Genomic DNA, 25,165 nt, shown 5'->3' with positions numbered 1-25,165 from the left:
TATGACACTACGGGTGCGCTGCAAAGACCTGCCGTAGCGTCGGCATGGGTGAGTAGTGCTATTGGTAAGTGGGCAGATAATTTGGCATTTGACATGGATACCCTGGATATGGATAGCATTCTTTTGACTCTCGGTTATATCAGGGACGCTGCAGCTTACCTAAAGGATGCGGCGAGGGATATTGGCCTCTTGGGATCAAGGGCCAATGCCATGGCAGTCTCGGCCATGAGAGCGCTGTGGATTCATCAATGGAATGCTGATGCCGACTCTAAGAAAGCTATGGAAGCTCTCCCGTATAAAGGTGGTGTCTTGTTTGGTGACGGCCTCGCTGATCTGGTGTCTACAGCTACAGCGGGTAAGTCATAATTTCTTTCTTATGTTCCTGCACAACAAAAAAAGACGCCGCATTATCAGATGCAGTCCTTTCGGCCTAATAAATACAAAAAAGGATGAGGGTCGTCCTTCCTTGCCTCAAAAGGTAGAGGAAGGGGAAAAAGGTCACCTGCTGTGCCAGGTTCCCAGGAGCAGAAGTCCTCCCCGGCTTCTGCCAAGTCCACCGCATGACGCTGGGGCTCCTCTACGGGAGTCCGTACCGGTGGGGGCGCGTCTCCGACTCTTCAGTCAGGTCTGGTTTCACTCGGGCCTGGATCCTTGGGTGTTAGAAATAGTGTCCCAAGGGTACAAACTGGAGTTTCAAAACGTGACCCCCCCACCGATTGTTCAAATCAGCCTTGCCAGTTTCTCTCCCTGAAAGGGAAGTAGTGTGCGCTGCGATAGAAAAGCTTTGTCAACGGCGTGTCATTGTCACGGTACCCCCGTCTCAACGGGGAGAAGGGTTTTATTCGAGCATGTTTGCCGTACCAAAGCCGGGTGGCTCGGTCAGACCGATCCTGAACCTAAAATCCCTCAATCTATATTTGAAAAGTTTCAAGTTCGAGATGGAATCTCTTTGAGCAGTGATCTCCAGTCTGGAAGGGGGGGGATTTTATGGCATCAGTCAACATCAAAGATGCCTACTTACATGTCCCAATATATCCTCCACATCAAGCTTTCCTGATGTTTGCTGTTCAGGATTGTCATTACCAATTTCAGACGTTGCCGTTTAGTCTTTCCACGGCTCCGAGGGTCTTCACCAAAGTAATGGCGGAAATGATGGTGCTCCTACGCAAGCAGGGTGTCACAATTATCCCGTACTTGGACGATCTCCTGATAAAGGTGAGATCAAAGGAGCAGTTGCTAAGAAACGTGGTGCTCTCCCTGACTGTTCTGCAACAACATGGTTGGATCCTAAATTTGCCAAAGTCACAGTTGGTGCCGACAACACAGCTCTTTCTTGGGCATGATCCTGGACACGGAACTACAGAGTGTTTCTCCCAGCGGAAAAAGCTCTGGAAATCCAGAACATGGTCAAGGAGATACTGAAACCGGCAAGAGTGTCGATTCATCAATGCACTCGGGTGTTGGGGAAGATGGTTGCAGCCTACGAAGCCATTCCATTTGGCAGGTTTCATGCCCGGGTGTTTCAGTGGGACCTGTTGGACAAGTGGTCCGGGTCTCTCCTGCACATGCACCGGAAAATAAGCCTGTCTTCCAGGACCAGAATATCTCTCCTGTGGTGGCTTCAAAGTTCTCACCTCCTAGAGGGACGCAGGTTCGGGATCCAGGATTGGGTCCTGGTGACCACGGATGCAAGTCTCCGAGGCTGGGGAGCAGTCATACAGGGAAAGAAATTTCCAGGGAAAATGGTCAAGCCAGGAAGCTTGTCTACACATGAACGTTCTGGAATTAAGAGCCATCTACAACGGCCTTCTACAAGCGGAACACTTTCTTCTAGGTCTACCTGTCCTGATTCAGTCGGACAACGTAACAGCAGTGGCATACATAAACCGCCAGGGCGGAACAGAGCAGAGCGGCGATGGTGGAGGCCACAAAAGTTCTCAGCTGGGCGGAAAAACATGTAAGCGCTCTGTCAGCGGTCTTCCTTCCAGGCGTGGACAACTGGGAAGCAGATTTCCTTAGCAGACACGATCTCCATCCAGGAGAGTGGGTCTTCATCAAGAGGTTTTTGCAGAAGTGACAAGTCGTTGGGGAATTCCTCAAATAGACATGATGGCGTCTTGCCTCAACAAGAAGCTTCAGAGATATTGTTCCAGGTCGAGGGACCCTCAAGCCAGTGCAGTGGACGCCCTGGTAACTCAGCGGGTGTTTCAGTCAATATGTGTTCCCTCCACTTCAAACTCATTCCAAAAGTGATAAGGATCATAAGAAGAAGTGTTCAGGCGATGCTCATTATTCCAGATTGGCCATGGAGGGCCTGGCATCCGGATCTTCAGGAATTACTCATAGAAGATCCCTGGCCTCTTCCTCTCAGAGAGGATCTGTTACTGCAGGGGCCGTGCATCTTCCAGGACTTACCGCGGTTGCGTTTGACGGCGTGGAGGTTGAACGCCAAATCCTAGCTCGAAAAGGGTATTCCCAGGGAAGTCATCCCCACTCTGCTTAAGGCTAGAAAGGAGGTTACGGCGAAGCATTATCACCGTATTTGGAGAAAGTATGTGTCTTGGTGTGAATCCAAGAAGGCTCCTACGTAAGAGTTTCAGCTGGGTCGTTTCCTCCATTTTTTGCAGGCAGGTGTGGATGCAGGCCTAAAATTAGGTTCCATTAAAGTGCAGATTTCGGCCTTATCTATTTTCTTTCAAAAAGAATTGGCCGCTCTTCCAGAGGTTCAGACTTTCGTGAAGGGAGTACTGCACATCCATCCTCCGTTTGTGGCACCATGGGACCTTGACGTGGTGTTGCAATTTCTTATGTCACACTGGTTTGAACCTTTGCGAAAGGTTGAGTTGAAATTTCTCACTTGGAAAGTGGTTATGCTTTTGGCCTTGGCGTCCGCAAGATGGGTGTCGGAATTGGCGGCTTTGTCGCACAAGAGCCTCTATTTGATTTTCCATGTGGATAGAGCGGAATTGAGAACTCGTCAACAATTTCTGCCAAAGGTGGTTTCTTCGTTTCACATAAACCAACCTATTGTGGTGCCTGTGGCTACGGAAGCCTTGGCTGATTCAAAGACTCGATTTAGTCAGAGCTTTGAAAATTTATGTCGCCAGAACAGCTCAAATTAGGAAATCAGAGGCTCTGTTTGTCCTATATGCTCCCAAAAAATTTGGGCCTCCTGCTTCCAATCAGACTATTGCCCGCTGGATCTGTAATACGATACGGCTTGATTGCGGTTACCGAAGTCAGTGAAAGCCCATTCTACCAGGAAGGTGGGCTTATCTTGGGCGGCTGCCCGAGGAGTCTCGGCGCTTCAACTTTGCCGAGCAGCTACTTGGTTGGGTTCAAACACTTTTGCTAAGTCCTACAAGTTTGATACCCTGGCTGATGAGGACCTCATGTTTGCTCAATCGGTGCTGCAGAGTCGTCTGCACTCTCCTGCCCGGTCTGGAGCTTTGGTATAAACCCCATGGTCCTTTTGGAGTCCCCAGCATCCTCTAGAACGTAAGAGAAAATAGGATTTTAATACCTACCGGTAAATCCTTTTCTCCTATCCGTAGAGGATGCTGGGCGCCCGTCCCTGTGCGGACTGTTTTTTACAGTAGTGTTGATAGTTATTGCTTCTGTTACACAGAGGTTGTGTATCGGTTATGTTCAGCCTGTTGCTGTTTTTGGTTCATGCTGTTAACTGGTATTGCTTAAAAGCCATGTTGTACGGTGTGTTGTGGTGTGAGCTGGTATGTATCTCACCCTTGGTTAACAAAAATCCTTTTCCTCGAAATGTCCGTCTCCCTGGGCACAGTTCCTATAACTGAGGTCTGGAGGAGGGGCATAGAGGGAGGAGCCAGTTCACACCCATTTAAAGTCTTAAAGTGCCCATGTCTCCTGCGGATCCCGTCTATATCCCATGGTCCTTTTAGAGTCCCCAGCATCCTCTACGGACTAGGAGAAAAGGATTTTACCGGTAGGTATTAAAATCCTATTTTTTCATATACTGTAATTTGTAATTTTAGTTAGCTTCCTGGGTCTGCTGTCTCTTTTAACAGTAGTCCTTACTGTGGTTGGGCCACACAGTCCCAGTACCTCGGACACTGGTTTAGTTATCTGTGCACTGTCCTTGCAATGTTGTTTGGTTTTGCCCATTTAAAAAAAATATACATACATACATACATACATACATACATACATACATACATACATACATACATACATACATGTTGAGTATCCCATATCCAAATATTCCGGAATACAGAATTTTTTGAGTGAGACTGAGATAGTGAAACCTTTGTTTTCTGATGGCTCAATGTACATAAACTTTGTTTAATACACAAAGTTATTAAAAATATTGGCTAAAATGACCTTCAGGCTGTGTGTATAAGGTGTATATGAAACATAAATGCATTCTGTGCTTAGACTTAGGTCCCATCACCATATCATCTCATTATGGTATGCAAGTATTCCAAAATACGGAAAAATCCGATATCCAAAATACTTCTGGTCCCAAGCATTTTGGATAAGGGATACTCAACATGTGTGTGTGTGTGTGTGTGTGTGTGTGTATATATATATATATATATATATATATATATATATATATATATATATGGGAAAAGGGGGGGATAGGGGTATCAGCGACTGGCAGTGTCTAATATATAAATATAAAAATGAAGAATGTTACCGGATACGGTTTATATATAAAAAGACATAATATTTATTTATACAATTTAAGACATGATATTGGGTAAAAATATGGAGAATAAAAAATATAAAAATATTTTTTTCCCCCTTTAAAAATACAAGGTGCAAATAGAAATGGCTATGTGCAAATTAGCTAGAACCCAGGATAAAAGTTCATAGATCTGAAAACTTCAAATATAAAAACTGATATATATGTTTTTAAGATAAGGGAGTGTTGCTTATCTTTAGAGATGGAGAGTCAGCAGAGGTACACCCAACGCGTTTCGTCCTTCAGACTTCAGGACGAAACGCGTTGGGTGTACCTCTGCTGACTCTCCATCTCTAAAGATAAGCAACACTCCCTTATCTTAAAAACATATATATCAGTTTTTATATTTGAAGTTTTTAGATCTATGAACTTTTATCCTGGGTTCTAGCTAATTTGCACATAGCCATTTCTATTTGCACCTTGTATTTTTAAAGGGGGAAAAAAATATTTTTATATTTTTTATTCTCCATATTTTTACCCAATATCATGTCTTAAATTGTATAAATAAATATTATGTCTTTTTATATATAAACCGTATCCGGTAACATTCTTCATTTTTATATTTATATATTAGACACTGCCAGTCGCTGATACCCCTATCCCCCCCTTTTCCCAAACTTTTGAACTCTTGAGGCAGCTTATCCCTGCCCAATATTTAGGGGCTAGCTGACACCTTATATTTATAAAGGAGTGTCTTTGATTAAAGTATTTTACTGTACTAATTTATCTACTCATACCCACCGGTGGCGCCGTACCCCCACTGCTCGAATATATATATATATATATATATATATATATATATATACACACGTCATTAACGTTTCGGGGCAACAAGCCCCGTCCTCAGAATGAACACAGAAACACAAAGACAAACTTACCCACTTAAGTAACCCCCCGTGCACCGCCGGTCCCACCATCTTCCACTTCCGTCACCGCGTCCCGTCCACCCAGCTGTATCCTCCACGTCATGTCCGGCCGCAGGGCTAGCGGTTGTCTAGGGAACGCAAATATGCGTTCCACCTAGGTCCTGCGCTGCGTTCCACGGCTCCCAAGCGTGGGGTACTCAGTTGGGGAGGGATCTGCAGGGGAAAAAAAAGGGATAGGAGGCGCCAGCATTAAAAACAGTCCATATAGTGTAAACAGATACAAAAAATAGAACCACGTTCTGCATAGAACCACGTCTTACACAAGCATTATACACAAATAAGGACAATGTGCAATAAAGGCATCAGCAGCACACGAACACCGTAATACACAAATATTACAATAAGCAGTACAAGAGAACTTATAGCAAAGGAACAGAAGGGTTCCCAGCTATACTAATGAGTTCCAATTTATTTTTTCATTGAGTCCACCCGGGTACGTAGTCCCTAATCTAGTGATCCAACGAGCTTCTTTAATCAATAATGATTTAGCTCTATCCCCCCCACGTAGTGACAGAAGGACATGGTCAATGATGAAGTATCGGAGGGACTCTAAAGAATGGCCAGGCTGTTTAAAATGTTTAGCCACAGGCTGGTCAACCTGTTTACCCTCAAGGATAAGTTTGATTGCCGACCTGTGGGCAGCCATTTGTTCAGAGAATTTGCGAATGGTGTACCTCTACCCATGTAAACCACATGGGTAGAGGTACAAGTAAGAACAAATCTGATATCATATTTTTTCTCGCAGTGGGGGTGTTGGAAAGCTTTGCAGTTGAACATAAAGCTGCAGGTGGTACATCCGCTACAACGGTAGCAGCCCGGTTGTTTGTAATGTACATTAGGAATTTTAGAAGCCCCCATGCCCGTGATATCGGTTCTAACCACTCTGTCTCTGATGTTCCTCCCGCGTCTAAATGCCATCATAGGGGCAGTATATTATGTGTGATACAGTTGCCAGGTTTTAATTTTTTAGACTTTGTGATAGTGTAGGACCTGCATGAAGGTGGGGTACCTTTTGCGAGCGGTATGCAGGCTTCCGTGCATTGGCCAATTCACTAACTAAACCCCCATCATTTATTTATTGATGTTGTGAGGTTAAGTGAGCTTGCTATGGTGAGTGCTGAACTTTCTGATTGTATATATTTGGGTTGGTGGCCATGGGCTGCATGCACCCCACCCGAAGAGTGATGAGTGCAGAAATTGCACCCCGCTTCTGGGGTGGCGAGTGCTGTGGTTTTCTAGATTTGTTTGTGTGTGTGTGTGTGTGTATATATATATATATATATATATATATATATATATGTTGAAATTCAGCCCGGCACTCTGTTTGTAATGCAGAATCTGCCCCGGTGCCTCCAGTGACGGAATCAATAGTAAATAAAAGAAGGCTGCGGCACTCGAGGTCTTGTCAAAAAATAAGTTATTATTGAAACATCAAAGCCAATACATCGACGTTTCGGGGATTTTAACCCCTTTTTCAAGATGTGTGGCTTTGATGTTTCAATAATAACTTATTTTTTGACAAGACCTCGAGTGCCGCAGCCTTCTTTTATTTACTATATATATATATATATATATATATATATATATATATAATATACAGGTTGAGTATCCCTTATCCAAAATGCTTGGGACCAGAGGTGTTTTGGATATCGGATTTTTCCGTATTTTGGAATTGCATACCATAATGAGATGATATGGTGATGGGACCTAAATCTAAGCACTGAATGCATTTGTTACATATACACCTTATACACACAGCCTGAAGGTCATTTTAGCCAATATTTTTTGTAACTTTGTGCATTGAACAAAGTGTGTGTACATTCACACAATTCATTTATGTTTCATATACACCTTATACACACAGCCTGAAGGTCATTTAATACAATATTTTTAATAACTGTGTGTATTAAACAAAGTTTGTGTACATTGAGCCATCAAAAAACAAAGGTTTCGCTATCTCACTCTCACGCAAAAAAGTCCGTATTTCGGAATATTCCGTATTTCGGAATATTTGGATATGGGATACTCAACCTGTGTGTGTGTGTGTGTGTGTGTGTGTGTGTGTGTGTATATATATATATATATATATATATATATATATATATATATATATATCTGTCTATATATATATATATATATATATATATCTGTCTATATATATATCGGTCTATATATATCTATATATATATATATAGATATATATATATATATATATATATATATATACACACATACATACAGGTTGAGTATCCCATATCCAAATATTCCGGAATCCGGACTTTTTTGAGTGAGAGTGAGATAGTGAAACCTTTGTTTTCTGAAGGCTCAATGTACACAAACTTTGTTTAATACACAAAGTTATTAAAAATATTGTATTAAATAACCTTTAGGCTGTGTGTAGGTGTATATGAAACATAAATGAATTGTGTGAATGTACACACACTTTGTTTATGGCACAAAGTTACAAAAAATATTGGCTAAAATGACCTTCAGGCTGTGTGTATAAGGTGTATACGTAACATAAATACATTCTATGCTTAGATTTAGGTCCCATCACCATGATATCTCATTATGGTATGCAATTATGCCAAAATACGGAAAAATCCGATATCCAAAATACCTCTGGTCCCAAGCATTTTGGATAAGGGATACTCAACCTGTATATATATATATATATATATATATATATATATATATATATATATATACATATATACATATATACACATATATATATATATATATATATATATATATATATATATGTATCTATCAGGAAATCAACACTAGGGTGCACCCAATAGGCCCAAGGCGTGGGTCCACTAATACAGTGTTGTTTCCACAACAGTGGAAAGGGGCACTCGCAAAGTAAGAAACTAAGAATAAAAGTTCACATATGATTTAATTTTTGTTTCATTGTTCAATATCCTGATAAGGTCGACGTTTCGATCCCCAATGGGATCTTTTTCAAGACGGACGTAAAGTCAATATCCACATAGTTCAAAAGTAGAGATGTCAAAATTTTAAAAAAGAGATACATTACAACATAGACCACGCCTCCCAGGTCCCCATGGGTGCAAGTACAACTATAATAAATCACTCCCCAACGTGAAGGGTGTGGGATTTCCCATAACCAGTGCAAAAAATTATGGATTGATACGTGCCACCGAGGTGCTAGATACCAGTAGACGTCTGAAGCAACAAACAAACTCAAGGTCACTGTGGCAACTTCAAAATAAGTAAAAGGCCAGTATAACCGCTGGGCTGTCAGCATAACAGAGACCAATACAGTGTAGAAAAGGCCAGATACTGATTGTTAAAGAAATATGCAACAAAGTCTAAAATAAAATATATGTACCAAAAGGATACTTAAAATTTATATACATAAGTCAAAATTGCTCCAATCAGAAAAGCCATAGTCTGAACTGGGGGAGCTGCAATCATATAAAAATAATCTAATAGTACCATAGTCAAGGAGGTCAAATAAACAAAGTGGGAAAAAATAGGATTTTAATTACCTACCGGTAAATCCTTTTCTTGTAGTCCGTAGAGGATGCTGGGGTCCATTTTAGTACCATGGGGTATAGACTGTTCCGCAGGAGCCTTTGGCACTTTAAGACTTTTCAACAGTGTGGACTGGCTCCTCCCTCTATGCCCCTCCTCCAGACCTCAGTATAGTAACTGTGCCCAAGGAGACGGACATTCACACCAGCTCACACCATACCAAAAACATGTTGTCTAACATGGCCTTTAACATAACCCATGCTAACGTGCATGCATAACGTAACAGCAACTGCTGTAAAACATCTTAACACATGAGAACCTGTGTAAAAAGACAAAACGTAATTTGCAGGAAAAATGAGCACTGGGCGGGCGCTCAGCATCCTCTACGGACTACGAGAAAAGGATTTACCGGTAGGTTATTAAAATCCTATTTTCTCTAACGTCCTAGAGGATGCTGGGGTCCATTTTAGTACCATGGGGATGTACCAAAGCTCCCAGTACGGGCGGGAACTGACTGACCAAACTGAAGGTAGTCCGCAGCCAAGGTGTCAAACTTTCCTTGTAGAGTGTGCCTTTACCGAACACTGTAACGCCAATCCTGCCGTGGAATAAGCGTGCTGAATGGTACCTCTGATCCAGCGCGCAATAGTCTGCTTAGAAGCAGGACCCCCAATCTTGATGGGGTCATAGAGGACAAACAAAGATTCTGTTTTCCTTATCCGAGCCGTTCTTGCAACATAAGTCCTCAACGCTCTAACGACACCCAAGGACTTTTGAAACGACTTAGGTGTCAGAAGCCACTGGCACCACCACAGGTTGGTTGATATGGAAATAAGACACAACCTTTGGAAGAAAATGCTGACGCGTCTGCAGTTCAGCTTTATCTTCATGAAAAATCAAATAAGGACTCTTGTGTGACAGAGCCCCTAATTCAGACACTCGTCTGCCTGAGGCCAAGGCCAACAGCATGACCACTTTCCAAGTGAGAAACTTCAACTCTACCTCTTGTAGAGGCCCATAGCAGTCCGATTTAAGGAGCTGCAACACCACATTAAGATCCCATGGCACCGCAGGAGGCACAAAGGGAGGTTGGATGCGCAGAACCCCCTTCACGAACGTCTGGACCTCAGGAAGTGAAGCCAACTGTTTCTGAAAGAAAATGGACAAGGCCGACATTTGGACCTTGATAGACCCTAATCTCAAGCCAGCCTCACCACCCGCCTGTAGAAATAGGAGAAGACGTCCTAATTTAAACTCCACCGCAGAAGACTTCTTGGATTCACACCAAGATACATATTTTCTCCAAATACGATGGTAATGTTTAGATGTTACCCCTTTCCTGGCCAGAATAAGTGTGGGAATGACTTCATTGGGAATACCCTTATGGGCTCGGATCTGGCGCTCAACAGCCATGCCGTCAAACGTAGCCGCAGTAAGTCTTGACAAACAAACGGCCCCTGCTGAAGCAGGTCCTCGTGAAGAGGCTGAGGATCTTCCAGTAATAACTCCTGAAGATCTGGATACCAAGCCCTCCTTGGCCAGTCTGGAGCAATGAGAATTGCTCGAACCCTTGTTCTTATGATCTTGAGAAATTTTGGTATTAGTGGAGGGAACAGATACACCGACTGAAACACCCACGGGGTCACCAGTGCATCCACTGCTATTGCTTGTGGGTCTCTCTACCTGGAACAATATTTCTGAAGCTTCTTGTTGAGACATGATGCCATCAAATCTACTTGAGGAACGCCCCAACGATCTGCTACCTCTGCAAAGACTTCTGGGTGGAGGACCCATTCTCCTGGATCGAGATCGTGTCTGCTGAGGAAGTCTGCTTCCCAGTTGTCCACCCCCGGAATGAAAATTGCCGACAGAGCTTTTGCATGTCTTTCTGCCTAGAGGAGTATCTTTGACACCCCTGCCATTGCCGCTCTGCTTTTTGTTTCGCCCTGGCGGTTTATGTAAGCTACTGCCGTTGCATTGTCTGACTGGATCTGTATGGGACGACCTTGAAGAAGGTGTGCCGCTTGATGAAGACTGTTGTACGCAGCTCTCAATTCCAGAATGTTTGTGAGGGAGTACTTCTTGACTTGACCACCGTCCTTGGAAGCTTTCCCCTTGCGTGACTGCTCCCCAACCTCAAATGCTTGCATCTGTGGTCACCAGGATCCAAGTCTGAATACTGAACCTGCGTCCCTCCAGGAGGTGAGAACTTTGAAGCCACCACAAGAGTGAAATACTGGCTTTTGTTGACAGGATTATCCTCCGGTGCATGTGTAGGTGTGATCCGGACCACTTGTCAAGTAGGTCCCATTGGAACACCCTGGCGTGGAATCGGCCAAATTGTTGAGCCTCATAGGCTGCTACCATCTTCCCCAGAAGGCGGATGCACTGATGAATCGATACGCGTGCTGGTTTTTAAAACTTATTTGACCATCCTCTGGATCTCCAGAGCCTTTTCCACCAGTAGGAATACTTTCTGTGCTTCCGTGTCCAATATCATTCTCAGAAATGATAACCTCATCGTGGGTTCCAATTGTGATTTTGGAAGGTTTATGATCCAACCGTGCTGTTGAAGCACCGTCAGGGAAAGTGCAATGTTCTGCACTAGTTTCTCCGTGGATCTCGCTTATGAGGAGATCGTCCAAGTATGGGATGACTTTGACTCCTTTCTTGCGAAGAAGAACCATCATCTCCGCCATCACCTTGGTGAATATTCTCGGAGCTGTGGAGAGCCCGAAAGGCAATGTTTGGAACTGGTAGTGGCAGTCCTGCACCGCAAACCTCAGTTATGCCTGATGCGGCGGGTAGATGGGAACACGTAAATCAGCATCTTTGATGTCCATAGATATCAGAAATTCCTTTATCTCCAAGCTGGAGATCACCGCTCTCAGGGATTCCATCTTGAATTTGAACCTTTTCAAATAAAGGTTCAGAGTCTTTAGGTTTAAAATCGGTCTGACCGAGCCATCCGGTTTCGGCACTATAAACAGGCTTGAATAAAACCCTTTTTCCTGTTGTGACACAGGAACTAAGGAAATTACGTTGTCTTGACATAATTTCTGTATTGCGTTCAGCACTTTTGCTCTGTCCTGAACAGAAGCTGGTAAGGCTGATTTGAAAAATCGGCATGGGGGAAGGTCCTGAAATTCCAATTTGTACCCTTGGGATACTATCTGCAATACCCAAGGATCCAGATCTGAGTGAACCCAGACCTGGTTGAAAGACAGTAGACGTGCCCCCACCCGATCGTCCTCCCGGCGGGGAGCCCCAGCATCATGCTGAGGTTTTAGCAGAAGTAGCTGTTGACTTCTGCTCCTGCGAGCCTGATGGTGTTGTAGATTTGTTACCTCTTCCTCGACCTCTTCCTGCGAAGAAGGGGGTACCCATTGCCTTTTTGGACTTGTTGGGCCGAAAGGATTGCATCGTATGAGAATGAAATCCTTTCCTAGATGGAGCAGCTGCGGAAGGCAGAAATGCTGACTTGCCTGATGTAGTTGTTGAAATCATGGCATCCAGCTTGTCTCCAAAGAGGGCTTCTTCATTGTAAGGAAGCGCCTCAATGTTCTTTTTTGTTTTCGCATCAGCATTGCATTGGCGGATCCACAGCGCCCTGCGGGCAGGATCTTGAACTCAGCAACCCAATATACTTCATAGCTTCAAGTAACCTGCAGCACCTTTGATATGGCAGAAAGTTAGGACTATTTCATCCCTGTCAACTGTGTCTATGTTAACAAGCAAGTTGTCAGACCATTTAACCACAGCGTTACCTACCCATGCACAAGCAATGGTGGGCCTGAGCACCGTTCCGTTACCCGTATATATTTATTTTAGGGTTGTTTCTTATTTACGGTCGGCTGGATCTTTTAAAGAGGCTGAACCAGGGGCAGGCAAAACTGTTTTCTTAGACAGCCGAGAAACTGAGGTGTCTATCATTGGGGGTGTCTCCCATTTGTGCCTGTCTTCCTCAGGGAAAGGGTACGCTACACGTATCCTTCTGGGAAGGGTAAATTTCTTCTCCGGGTTAGCCCAGGATTCTTTAAAGAACGCATTCAAATCCTTTGAAGGAGGAAAAGTCACAACCTGCTTTTTATTTAATTTAAAATAATCCTTTTCCTCTGGGACCAGTGTTGTTTCAGGAAACTCCAACACTTCCTTTATAGCAACTATCATACATTGTATGCTTTTGGCTAATTTGGGGTCTACCCCTCTCAAATCCCCAGAGTCGAAATCTGTGTCTGTGTCCCCTTGCATTATCTGGGTCAGAGACCTTTTCTGTGAACTGGATGGGACCCGAGTGAATGATATGGAGGGGTCAGTAAACAGTGCATTCTCCACAGACTGCCTCCAATATTTAGTCTGTTGTTCAGACTCAGAGAATTTCTTTGCAAGCATTGGACATATTCTTTTGCAACATTCTCACCCACTCCGGCTCCTTCTGAGCGGGTAGGGCCACCATATTACCCTCTTGTGCATCTAAAATGGCTTCTTCCTGGGAAGAACTCTCCCCAATGTCTGACATGTTACACACTTGTACACGTACGTACGTACACACACACACAACCCCCCCCCCCCCCCCGCCCATCACAAAGGGGAGCTATTGGGGACAGACCGACACTAAAGTCTGTCAGAGAGACACAGAGGGATTTGCCAGTCCACACACTGCGCCTTATTGGGAATTGTGGAAATATTACCCACTTACAGCGCATATACCAATAATAGGCACACAGAGCTAATTTTAATGAACACTCTCTGCCCCTTCTATAACACCCTGTACTTGTATCAGCGTTGTCATGAGGAGAAACAGCGTTCAGGAGCTTCACACTGGAGTTTCTGCAGGAGAAAATGGCACCAAGTGAGTGTTCTGGCAAGTCTGAGAAGCCCCGCCCTTCAGCCTCAGCTATGTAATATTTATACTGGCTGGGGATGGCACATCAGTGGCTGTACATGTATGTACCCTTTTTGGCAGTGAGAGTAAGGTTTTAAAACATGCCCTCAGAGTGCGCCCTCAGAGCGTGCCTCCCCCCCTCCCCGCGCTCTGCACCCTTGTGCTGAGAGACATGGCGCGCAGCGTCCCACCGCTGCGCGTGTACCTGTATGCCGCCAATGATGACCAGAGGATCCTCTGCAGGACTCCGGTAATGTACTCACCAGCCTTCTGACTTCTGGCTCTGTTAGGGGGTGGCGGTAGTGCTGTGGGAGTGAACGCTGGCCAGGCTTGGGCTGTGTACAGTACCCTTCAGGAGCTAATGGTGTCCTGTCAGCGGAAGCAGAACCATTAACTAATTGAGAAGTTGGTTCCTACTCCTGACCCCCCCCCTCCCTCCCCCGCTTCAAGTCCCACGAAGCAGGGAAGCTGTTGCCAGCTGCTTCCCTGTAAAATAAAAAACTTAAGAGTCTTTTTCCAGCAAAGCTCTGTAGAGCTCCACTAGTGTGCATCCAGTCTCCTGGGCACATTTTCTAAACTGAGGTCTGGAGGAGGGGCATAGAGGGAGGAGCCAGTTCACACTGTTGAAAAGTCTTAAAGTGCCGAAGGCTCCTGCGGAACCGGCTATACCCAATGGTACTAAAATGGACCCCAGCATCCTCTAGGACAGGGCTGGCCGAACCGGTCCTCGAGATCTACCAACAGTTCATGTTTTCTAGGCCTCCTGGAGATCTGTAGAATTGTCAGTTAGGAATGAATGCAGCACATCTTAATTAGTAATGACTACACCTGTGCACCAGCTAGGTGGTCTGGAAAATGTGTACGGTTGGTAGATCTCGAGGACTGGTTTGGCCAGCCCTGCTCTAGGACGTAAGAAAAAAGTCATTTACAACTGCATCCATACACCATGCTGACAGCTCCAGGTAGAGGCCACAGATGAAACTATTTAAAGCCCAGCGACCGGAAGTGGGTCCGCCAAGCGGAAGTACTAATTCCCACATATTTATAAACCACTAGCGGCTTCGATAATTAAACACAACACAAGTCATAAGAGTAGCTTACTAGGGACACCGGAGGCAGTCTCAAACGAGGCCTCTGGCGCCCAAAGCGGACTTCTGAATCACAAACACCCATGGTGAAAGCGGAAGCGCGATGCGTTCCACTTCACCGGAAACAGGAAGTGCGCTGCGTTCCACCCATAAGTCAGCGCTAGTGCCATGGCAATACTATCAATGCGCTCACAGAGCATAAACAATGCCACATATCAGGCAGGCTTTCCACACAAATAAATGATACCAAAAATAAATAAATATGCACTCACAGAGACCCATTAGGCTGTGGGCTGTACAAAAAACATGGACAAACATAACATATATACAAAAAAGAAAATATATATAAAAAAACATGCACTAATAATAATAATGAGAATTAAGCCTTCTAGAATGAGGCTCAGAAATGCAAATCCACATACAGAAATAATGATAAATGATATAATGAAATAATAAGGATTTTATAGTTGTAATGAATGTAAACAGCAATAAGGACAAAGATATCGCATACAGTAATGGAGCACTCACTGAGCGTACTGTAAATAGGCAAATAGGAAAAAAAAAGGAAAAAAAAGTTCAAAAAACCCAAGTCATAATAACCAATGATGTAAACAATGAAATATAAATATAAAGTCATACATAAACAGACACAAAGATATGCTCGTGTGTCTGCAAACCAGGACCTACAGATATATCCCAAATGACAGAAAAAAATATATACATAAAGACCATTTCTCTTTACCAACATATAACGGGCAAAAACCTATTTTACACCCTCATGTTAGAATAGTGTTTACACATGTTTATAATAGAAAGTGACCTGGGGACCTGGGAGGCGTAGTCAATGTTGTAATATCGGTTTCCTTTTTTTTAGATTATGACATTGTACATCTCTACCTTTTGAGCTATGTGGATATCTGTACGCCTGTCTTGAAAAAGATCCTGATTATATTTATATACATTGTACTGCCCTTACAGGTTTGGAGGTGTCATACAGAGGGACTTCTTCCAAAGCCTCCCAGAAGGAACGGGCCGCTCCTGGGCTACATGCATACACTTGCACATCTTGCAAGGTAACACTTTTGTGTTTGCAACAAGACCACATGGGCCTTTGCGAGCGCTGCTAATCGGTTGCGCCGAGTGGTTCCGCACCAGAGGTGTCGGCCCTGAGTGGATGTGATTGGGCGGTTTTGTCTTCAACCATGCGGGAGCTGGCCTCTCAACTGGCAGCCTCCATGTTACCACCGCCTTCTGTGTAAGTCTCTCCCACAAAGCCACTTTCTTAGCCCCCACAGCAACCGTCTGCGGAGCCAACGTGGGTGCGCAATCTTTCTCAATCTGTGCAGGGCTTGGTACAGTCAAAGTCAAAGCAACCTTCCTTTCGCCCTCGGGGCAAACCAAGGGCCTGTCTTACGTACAGGGTTCCTCTTCTAAATGTACAAAACCGAAAGGTCGACAGTCCTGGGTTGGACGTATTCAAACACCTAAACAACTCGACAAGCCTTCAGCATGACGTGAGGGGTCCCTACCAGGACTCCTCCATGGTGGGCGGTCTTCTTTTACTATTCGCCGACATCTGGCTAACCTCCACGTCTGACTCTTGGGTGTCAGGCATAGTATCCAGGGGATACGCCCTCTCCTTTCTGGAGCGGCCGCCTTGTCAGTCTTTTACCACCAGCCTGCCATTGGACGTTGGCAAGGCCACCGCCCTTCAGTCTTCCATCAGATCCCTCCTGACGGCAGGGGTCATTGTTCCCGTCCCCTCTCCTCAAAGGGGTAGTGGTTTCTGCTCAAATCTGTTCCTGGTACAAAAGCCAGATGTTTCTTTCAGACACATTCTCAACCTGAAGAAGTTTAATCTTTTTCTTCATGTTCCCAGGTTCAGGATGGAGTCTCTTCGGTCCATCATGCAGGCGCTGGAACCGGAAGACTTCATGGCCTCCTTGGATATTCAGGATGCCTACCTCCACATCCCTATTTGGCCGGACCATCAACTGTTCTTGCGTTTCGCTTTTCGGAGCTACCACTATCAGTTCCGAGCCCTGCCTTTCGGTCTCTCCACAGCACCAAGAGTCTTCACAAAAGTCATGGCGGCCCAACTGCGCTTACAGGAAATCACGATTCTTCCATACTTGGACGACCACCTACTCCTCGCTCAGTCTCTAGTAGGGGGCCCAATCCCGGGATCGGGATCGGCGGGATCCCGGGATTTGGGCCCAAAAATGCCGGGATTTGTATCCCGGGATTGGAGCCTCCAATCCTGGGATTCACGGAATTACATTGCGCATGTGCGGGAGGGTGGGTGTAAGTAATACTACTTGCTACTATTAGCCGGGCGGTAGCCATGGACACATGCTGAACGCGGCGGCACTTCAAATGTAGCGCCAGCCAATCAGGGAAGTTGCCGCAGCAGCCAATCAGGAGCGACTGCTGTGGCCGCTTCCCTGATTGGGTGCCGGTCCGCCAGCTCTGGTTGGCTGGAGGCCGGCGCTTCATTTGAAATGCCGCTGCGTTCAGTGTGTCCATGGCTGCCGCCCACCTAATAGTAAGTAGTATTACTTACACCCACCCTCCCTCCGTGCAGTGCTCTCTAACAGCCTCCCTTCCGCGCCGCTACCTACACCCGTCCGCACTGCTACATACACCCTCCCTCCCGCACCGCTACATACACCCTCCCTCCCGCACCGCTACCTACACCCTCCCTCCCGCGCCGATACCTACACCCTACCTCCAGCGCTGCTCCCTACACCCTTCACTGATCCCTACGGGAATCCCGGGATTGAGCGTTTTTCAATCCCGAATCCCGGGATTGGAAAAATGGCCCGGGATTGGCCTCCCTAGTCTCAAGTGGTCTTAGAACAGCATCTCCAGGTCACAATTGCGCTGTTGCAATCCCATGGCTGGCTGTTCAACTGGCGCAAGTCCAGTCTGACTCCGTCCCAGTCCATGCTTCACTTATGAGCGATCCTGGACGCAAGGGTTTCACTTCATCTTTGCATGAGGGTCCTAGGCAAGATGGTCTCTTTTTTTTTGACATGGTGGAGTAGGCCCAATTCCATTCCAGACCACCGCAACTGGAATTGCTCCGTCGCTGGAACAGGTCACATCTCCATCTAAGGACCAGCCAGATTTCACTGTCCAGGGAAACTCGCCTGTCACTCCTGTGGTGGCTTCGTCTCTCAATGGGCAGCCCATTTCTGATCCACAACGGTCATTCTGACTATGGACGCTAGCCTACGGGGCTGGGGGGCGGTGACAGGAAGCCACTCCTTCCAGGGTAGTTGGTCAGCTCAAGAGGCGACTCTATCCATCAATGTCCTGGAGCTCCAAGCAATATACAGAGCTCTTTACCAAGCTGGCCCTCTTCTCGGCAAGCCTGTCCAGATACAGACAGACAATGTGACGGCGGACGCTTATATCGACCATCAAGGCGGTACCAGAAGTCATACAACAAATAGTTTACCACCTTTTATCTCAGGCGCTCCTCAACTAATCAAGGCGGTACCAGAAGTCAGGCCGCCATGCAAGAGGTCGGTCACATCCTCTGTTGGGCAGAATGCTCTCTACTGGCTCTGTCGTGATTAACATCCCCGGAATACAGAATTGGGATGTGGACTTCCTGAGTCGACAAGACATCCATTCCGTAGAATGGTCACTTCACCCAGTGGTGTTCCACCTTCTAGTGACTCGCTGGGGTCGGCCGCGCATAGATCTGATGGCCTCCCGTCACAATCACGAACTTCCTCTGTGCGGATCTCGAACTCTGGATCCAGGTGCATTTCCGGTGGACGCCCTGTAGCTCATTGGCCCTTCTCCAAGGTTTTGTGTTTCCGCCGATTGCTCTCCTACCATGTGTACTCAGACCACTGAAGCAGAAGTGGTTCACGGCAATCCTCATCGTCCCGGATTGGCCAAGACGACTTGGTACACGGATCTTTGCAGCCTCTCCATTCAGCCTCCATTTCGCCTGCCTCTTCGTCCACACCTTCTATCCCAGGGCCCTTGCCTTCACCCCAACCTGCCCCGCCTGGCTTTGACAGGGTGGCTGTTGAGAGGTAGGTCTTAAGAGCTATGGGGTTCTCGGACTTAGTCATTGACACTATGCTCTCAGCCAGAAAAAAGTCTTCGGCCCGCATATGTCAGTGTGACAGCGGTACTTTCAGTTGTGTTCGGATCCTCACTTCAATCCCTTGAGATATAGAGTGTCCAAGGTTTTGGCTTTTCTTCTAGCCGGTTTGGACCTGGGACTTCGGCTTGCCTCCCTAAAAGTGCAAGTGTCTGCTCTTTTGGTTCTCTTTCATCGAAAGGTGGCCAATTCTACGGCTATTCACACTTTTCTGCAGGGGGTACTACGTTTGCAACCTCTTTTTGTCCCCCCTGTTCATCCATGGGACTTGTCTTTGGTCCTTCGGAAGCTTCAGCGGTCTCCATTTGAACCCTTGGATTCTGTAGACCTTTCTTGGCTTACTTGGAAGACTGTCTTCCTGTTGGCCATTGCTTTGGCCCGCCGGGTTTCCGACTTGGGCGCCCTGTCTCACAGATCTCTTTTCCTAGTTTTCCACTCTGATCCGGCGGTCCTACATACTAGAATGGATTATCTTCCTAACGTTGTCTCCAGGTTCCACATCAATCAGGAGATTGGTTCCGTCCTTACTACCCACCACGTCAGACGTTCCGGAGAAATCCTTGGTCCCTTTGGATGTTGTACCGGCTCTCCGTACCTATGTTGCCATAACGGAATCCTCCCTTTTCGTTCTTTACGAAAGCGTGGTTGGCCTGCTTCTAAATAAACTTTGGCACGTTGGATCCGCGTTGCCATTAGACACGCTTATCTGCTGACTGGGTGGCTTATTCCAGCATCCATCAGATCTGATTCCACTCGGTGGGTGGGCAGTTCGCCACAGCGCTTCTGCTGAGCAGCTTTGCAGGGTGGCTACGTGGTCTTCCTCCAACACGTTCATCAAATTCTATCAGTTTGACCCCTTCGCCTCGGCGGATGCGGTTTTTGGGCGTCATGTCCTTAGCGCATCTCTGAGCGCTCCCGCCTGTAATGGGACAGCCTTGGTGCGTCCCACAGTCCCAGTGTCCACCTAGGCTGGCAGAAAAAGGGGATTTTTGTCTTAACCTGTAAAATCCTTTTTTTCGGAAACCGTGGTGGACACTGGGCGCCCGCTCTCACGCTCCGTTGCTGAGGTGTCCTTTCTGCTGGCACTCCGTGCCATGGCTCTCTTGACCGGGGCAGTATATCTGTGTGTATGTGTGTGCCGGTCCTTTTCGGTTTCTTATCTCCGGTGCATGTTCTTGAGGCTTGTTAAGATACAAACTGGCTTCCCATGGGCAGGCGGGGTATAGGAGAGGAGAAGCCTCTGCTGCACTCTGCAGAAGTTTAACTCCTTGGTTCCCGCAGTCCTCCTACACCATACCCCACAGTTCTAGTGTCCACCACTGCTTCCGAAAAAGGAATTTACAGGTAAGACAAAAATCCTCTTATTTATAGCTTTTCTGAGTTATCACAAGTTTTTGCTCAGAGATACCCCTGGTCTTTTATAGTAGGTGGAGATATTAATACAGTGGATGACCCTCAGCTTTATAAATCTCCCTCCACCGTGTCTCCCCACTCCCCTGCATTGCAAATGATTAACAAATTCAAATATTCTCAGGGGCTTGTAGATCGTTTGTGTTTGCTCAACCCTACTGACAGATCTTACACTCATCAGCTGTTCACTGAACTCTCTCGAGAATTGGCTATGGGGTGTATTCAATAATTGTAGGAGGAGAGACGGCAGCTTCCGACAGGTTTAGGTCGGAAGGGGTTTCCGACCTATTTAATGTCGGCTGATTTTTTTTCCCGATAAGTCGGGAATTCTCGACTTGTCGGAAACCATGTGGATTGTTGGAATCCACATTGGCTGTCGGAAGCGCGACCAAACTCGACAGGTTTTAACCCAGTTTCCGACAATGTCAATCTGACTTAAAAGAAAGTCTGATTGCCGTCGTCTGGAACGTGCCAAACCTGTCTGGTTTGGCCCGGCATTGAATACTGACCTGTCGGATCCTTTCCAACGGTATTGAATATACCCCTATATCTTTATTGCTTATTCTCTGTTTACTCACATTCAGGAAGCGTCCCTGGGGGAAATTTTGTAATATCTAACCACGCCCCAGTTAGTTTGTCGATTGTATATCCCTTACCAACTTCACACTCATATGTGGCGTTTTCCTGCATATTTAGCTCAATCAGAGGACTTCAAAAGTCTCCTAGATCTTAAACGGAATGAATTCCTTGACGATAACATTTTACGTGTAGGCAGGGTTGCATAAAAAAAAAATCAAAAATCGTATTTATTTGATTTTAAATCCATTTTTATTAATTTAAATCAGATTTTTGGGATTTAAATAGGATTTTTTAATGATTTTTTTTGTGTGGATAAAGTGTCCAGGAGGCCTCTCACATTCCACCAGGCAGTTGAGAAATATGATTTTATTTATTTTTTGTCCCCGTTTCCTTTTGCATATTTTCAAACACAGCATAATGTGAGCCAGGTCATTCGTAATTTTTCCGATATGATTGGAATAATGCACTTGACACACTCTTATCCTCACCAGACTATAAAGCCATTTCTGGTCATTATAATGCTCTACGTCATCTTATTGATTAGGATACTATTAGGTCTAGTTTGCCCTAGTGGATACAACACTTTCCCGATATTACAGTAGATATGCTATTGAAAAAATCTGTTTGATTCCTGTCGAATTATTCCCGCTAGTTCATATAGTGGAGTTTTTTCTTGAACATTTACCACAGAACATATATAAGTCCTCATAGAGGTTACTTGATGGGATCGTCTACATCTCATAAATGTTCTCGATGCCTGGAAGATAATGCAGATCTTTACTATTGCCTGTGGTCGTGTCCAAGAGCTAGGCCATTTTGGCTTCTAGTTTACAAATATGCACTTGATAATTTAGTCAACTATTTACCTTTTACTCCGGAATTGGCTATTTTAGTTAGCCTGCCTCAGGGTCACCCCCTTTTTCATTATTTAAAGAAAAATTATTTTACTTATTTAGAATGGATTGGATTGAAGTTTCCTTAGAAACATTTCAAGAAAAGCTACATTTCAGTACTCCCCATCCAAACTAAACACTTACTTACTAAATGTTTCTCGACAAAGTCACGGTATTTAACAAGGTTGATAGACAATAATCCGACAGTTTAATATGGCCATATGGTGGGGTGTTGCGCAGCATGTCTCATTTATAAAGTCTTTTTAATGTTACTGGGTACTCAATTATACGCTGATTGTTTACAAATGCAACATGACATTTTAAAGTGGTACTTTCAACATTGTTTTGTCATTATATACTTTACTCAGCAAAGGTCAATTATATTTCTTATGTATTTTGCGTCAGAATTAATGTTACAGGGCACTCAATAATACGCTGATTGTTTACAAACGCAACATGTGAAATGTTAAAGTTGTATTTTCAACATTGTTTTGTCATTCTATATTTTACCCAACAAAGGCCATTTGTATTTCTTACAATAACATTTTTTTTTTTTTAAATGAATAGGTTGTAGGTCCAGTTTATGGGGTACACTGTGTGCACATAGATTGGTGTACTAGTTCTACCTGCTGATACAGTATATGTAGCAGTGGTGTTTGTACTCTGGTGGCATAGTCAGATGCATTGTGGTTTCCCTAGTACACTAGGGGTTTACAGCTAGCAGGCATAATGGGTGGCGCTGTGGGGGCGCGAGCTGGTATGTACTGGTAAGCTATGGCAACAGTGACTAGTATGTATTAGGACTTTTATATGATTATGCATTGGACACTGGTGCTGGTCTACTTCCACTGTAACTTGATAAAATCTGCAGATCTTCTGATATATACTCCATGGCCCTTATTCAGCACTGATCACAGATGTCCGGAAATCGCAAACGGGGCAATCAGATTGCTAACACAGCGTTATGCGGCACTTAGCATGCTGGGCGGCCCCCAGCATGCGATCATATGACGTTGCAGTTTTGTTAAATTAGCAAAACTGCATGTGAAGCTGAATAAGGTCCAGTGTCGGTAAGAGATTAGAGATGATATACACACTGCATAAGATGGCTATGTGCAGGTCTGCACCTAGTTCTTTTGGACAGAGCTTTATGTACTTCTAGTGAGTGACTTTCTTATTTTACTTGTGTTCTAGGGAAAGGAGCTCAATGACCTAAAGAGAAAATCTCCACCAGACCTCTGGAAGGAAGACTTGGCAGCTTTTGTTGAAGAACTTGATGTAGGTTCCAAAATGTTCCTTTGTGATTAGGAATGAAGTGTTTCATAAAGCAATGCTTTCATTACTCTTAGTTTAAGCAATCACTAAATCTAATAAACAAAATCGCTATTCCAAAAACAACTTAATAGCAATGGAGCCTAGTGCATATTCCCTGTGGACCTTACACATATTGATCCAAACACATTTAAACTTGACATTTTTATTTCATATATCGTAAGACTGAAGACTTTACTTAATTTACTAGAATTTTGCTTTTGACAGTATAAAAACAAGTTCTGTAAAAGAGAACATGTTTATCAGACAAAGAAACAAATGTGATGCCGGTGTAATCTAGAACTGCCAGACTACCATGTCCTGGTTTCCTCCTTACTATTTAAGACTGCTAGCTAATGATAGAACACCAGCCACACTCACACCCAGTAACGCAAGACCCTCCTACCACCTAATGAAGCAAACTAGGACATATGTAACCAACACACTCTAATTCTTCAGCTTAACTCTATTATAGGACTATTTAGTTCAACCCTTCCTTTTTTTTTTTTTTTTTTACATAAGAGACATATTACTTGGAAATGCTTCAGTAACTGCACATACTAACTTTATACTGCTAATTTAGTTTTGCTTTTAATAAAGAGGGGGAAACACTTATTAGATACCTAAAACTGTGCCAGGTCTTCTAAATAGCAATTGTGATACTGCGCTATAAACAATAAGATCCTCATTCAAAGTTGACCGTAAAATGCATCTTTATATAAAAGTTGCCTTTTGATACCAGTTCTGATTTGGCTGCCAACGCAAGATGTGACCAGCACTGCATAGGTAGCAGATCTGGCAGGCATACGATAGGCTTGATTGGGAGTACAAAAGATGCTAAATATCACAGTACAGTATGCAATACAGTAAATGGCTGCACATAATAAGTCGCCAATCCGATTGTAGGATGCAAATTGAACAAGATGCAAATATATATATATTTTTTATTTGCATTCAGCATACGGACAGTCTTCCCTTTCCCAAATACATTAATAAACATCATTTATTCTCTGGCAGGCTTCACGGGTTATCCACAGGATAACATTGGGATATGATGATGCGGCAGTGGATTTGCAACAAACGGTCAAAGCATTCGGCCTCCCAGCATGCAACGGGCCCGTCCATATATCCCCGCCTCCTAGTTCAGGCAAATCAGTTTTTTTTGTTTGGTGCGGCAGGAGCCCGGACCATGGTCAATAGGCTGCTGGTTTTTAGCAGCCATAAGCTTTCTTATTTTATTTTAATAGTCTAACCATTTTTTTGAGCTATCTACAAAACGTCTTATACGTACCTTAGAGTCGCTCCAGCAACTCCCTGACGGGTGGCGAAAACGCTTACCCACGAGTACAGTGTAGTTTCGGTGGGCATCTGTGTCGGATGTACTAGCAAGTCCAGCAGACGCTACCAGACTGGGGCCGGAGCACGGGGAGAAGATAATGCATCGGTTCCGCTTAGAGGGGGAATATGGACACAGCCGCACTGTTTTGGGAGGAGACTACCAAACAGTCGCTGACGCGGCTGCCACCTAAGTTGCACCAGCGCTAGGCCCTAGGGATCATATGCTCCAGGGGTATTATGAGGCCGCAATCCCTAGGGTAGATGTCAGCAGTGGGGTCGTCCCTCCCCCGGTTCATGACTATTTTTCTCCGAGTCTCCCGCCATGAACCGATTTCCCGCTTCCGTCTGAAGCTCTGTGTATCTAAAGGAATCCAGTTGCAGCATA

The 25,165-nt window shown here is 44.9% G+C and overlaps 1 protein-coding gene across 1 annotated transcript in view; it reads left to right on the top strand.

Moving 5' to 3' along the window:
* TOP2B (DNA topoisomerase II beta) overlaps nt 1-25,165 on the top strand; it is a 222,270-nt gene that overhangs the window by 151,100 nt on the left and 46,005 nt on the right. The window contains exon 27 of the mRNA XM_063922226.1: nt 23,326-23,409. Coding sequence (XP_063778296.1) covers nt 23,326-23,409 — 84 coding nt within the window. The remainder of the gene's footprint in view (nt 1-23,325; nt 23,410-25,165) is intronic.

Source organism: Pseudophryne corroboree, chromosome 5, assembly GCF_028390025.1.
Source record: "Pseudophryne corroboree isolate aPseCor3 chromosome 5, aPseCor3.hap2, whole genome shotgun sequence".
Classification (NCBI taxonomy): domain Eukaryota; kingdom Metazoa; phylum Chordata; class Amphibia; order Anura; family Myobatrachidae; genus Pseudophryne; species Pseudophryne corroboree.
The sequence above is the reverse complement of the archived record's forward strand: the minus strand, read 5'-3'. Positions and strand labels throughout refer to the sequence as shown.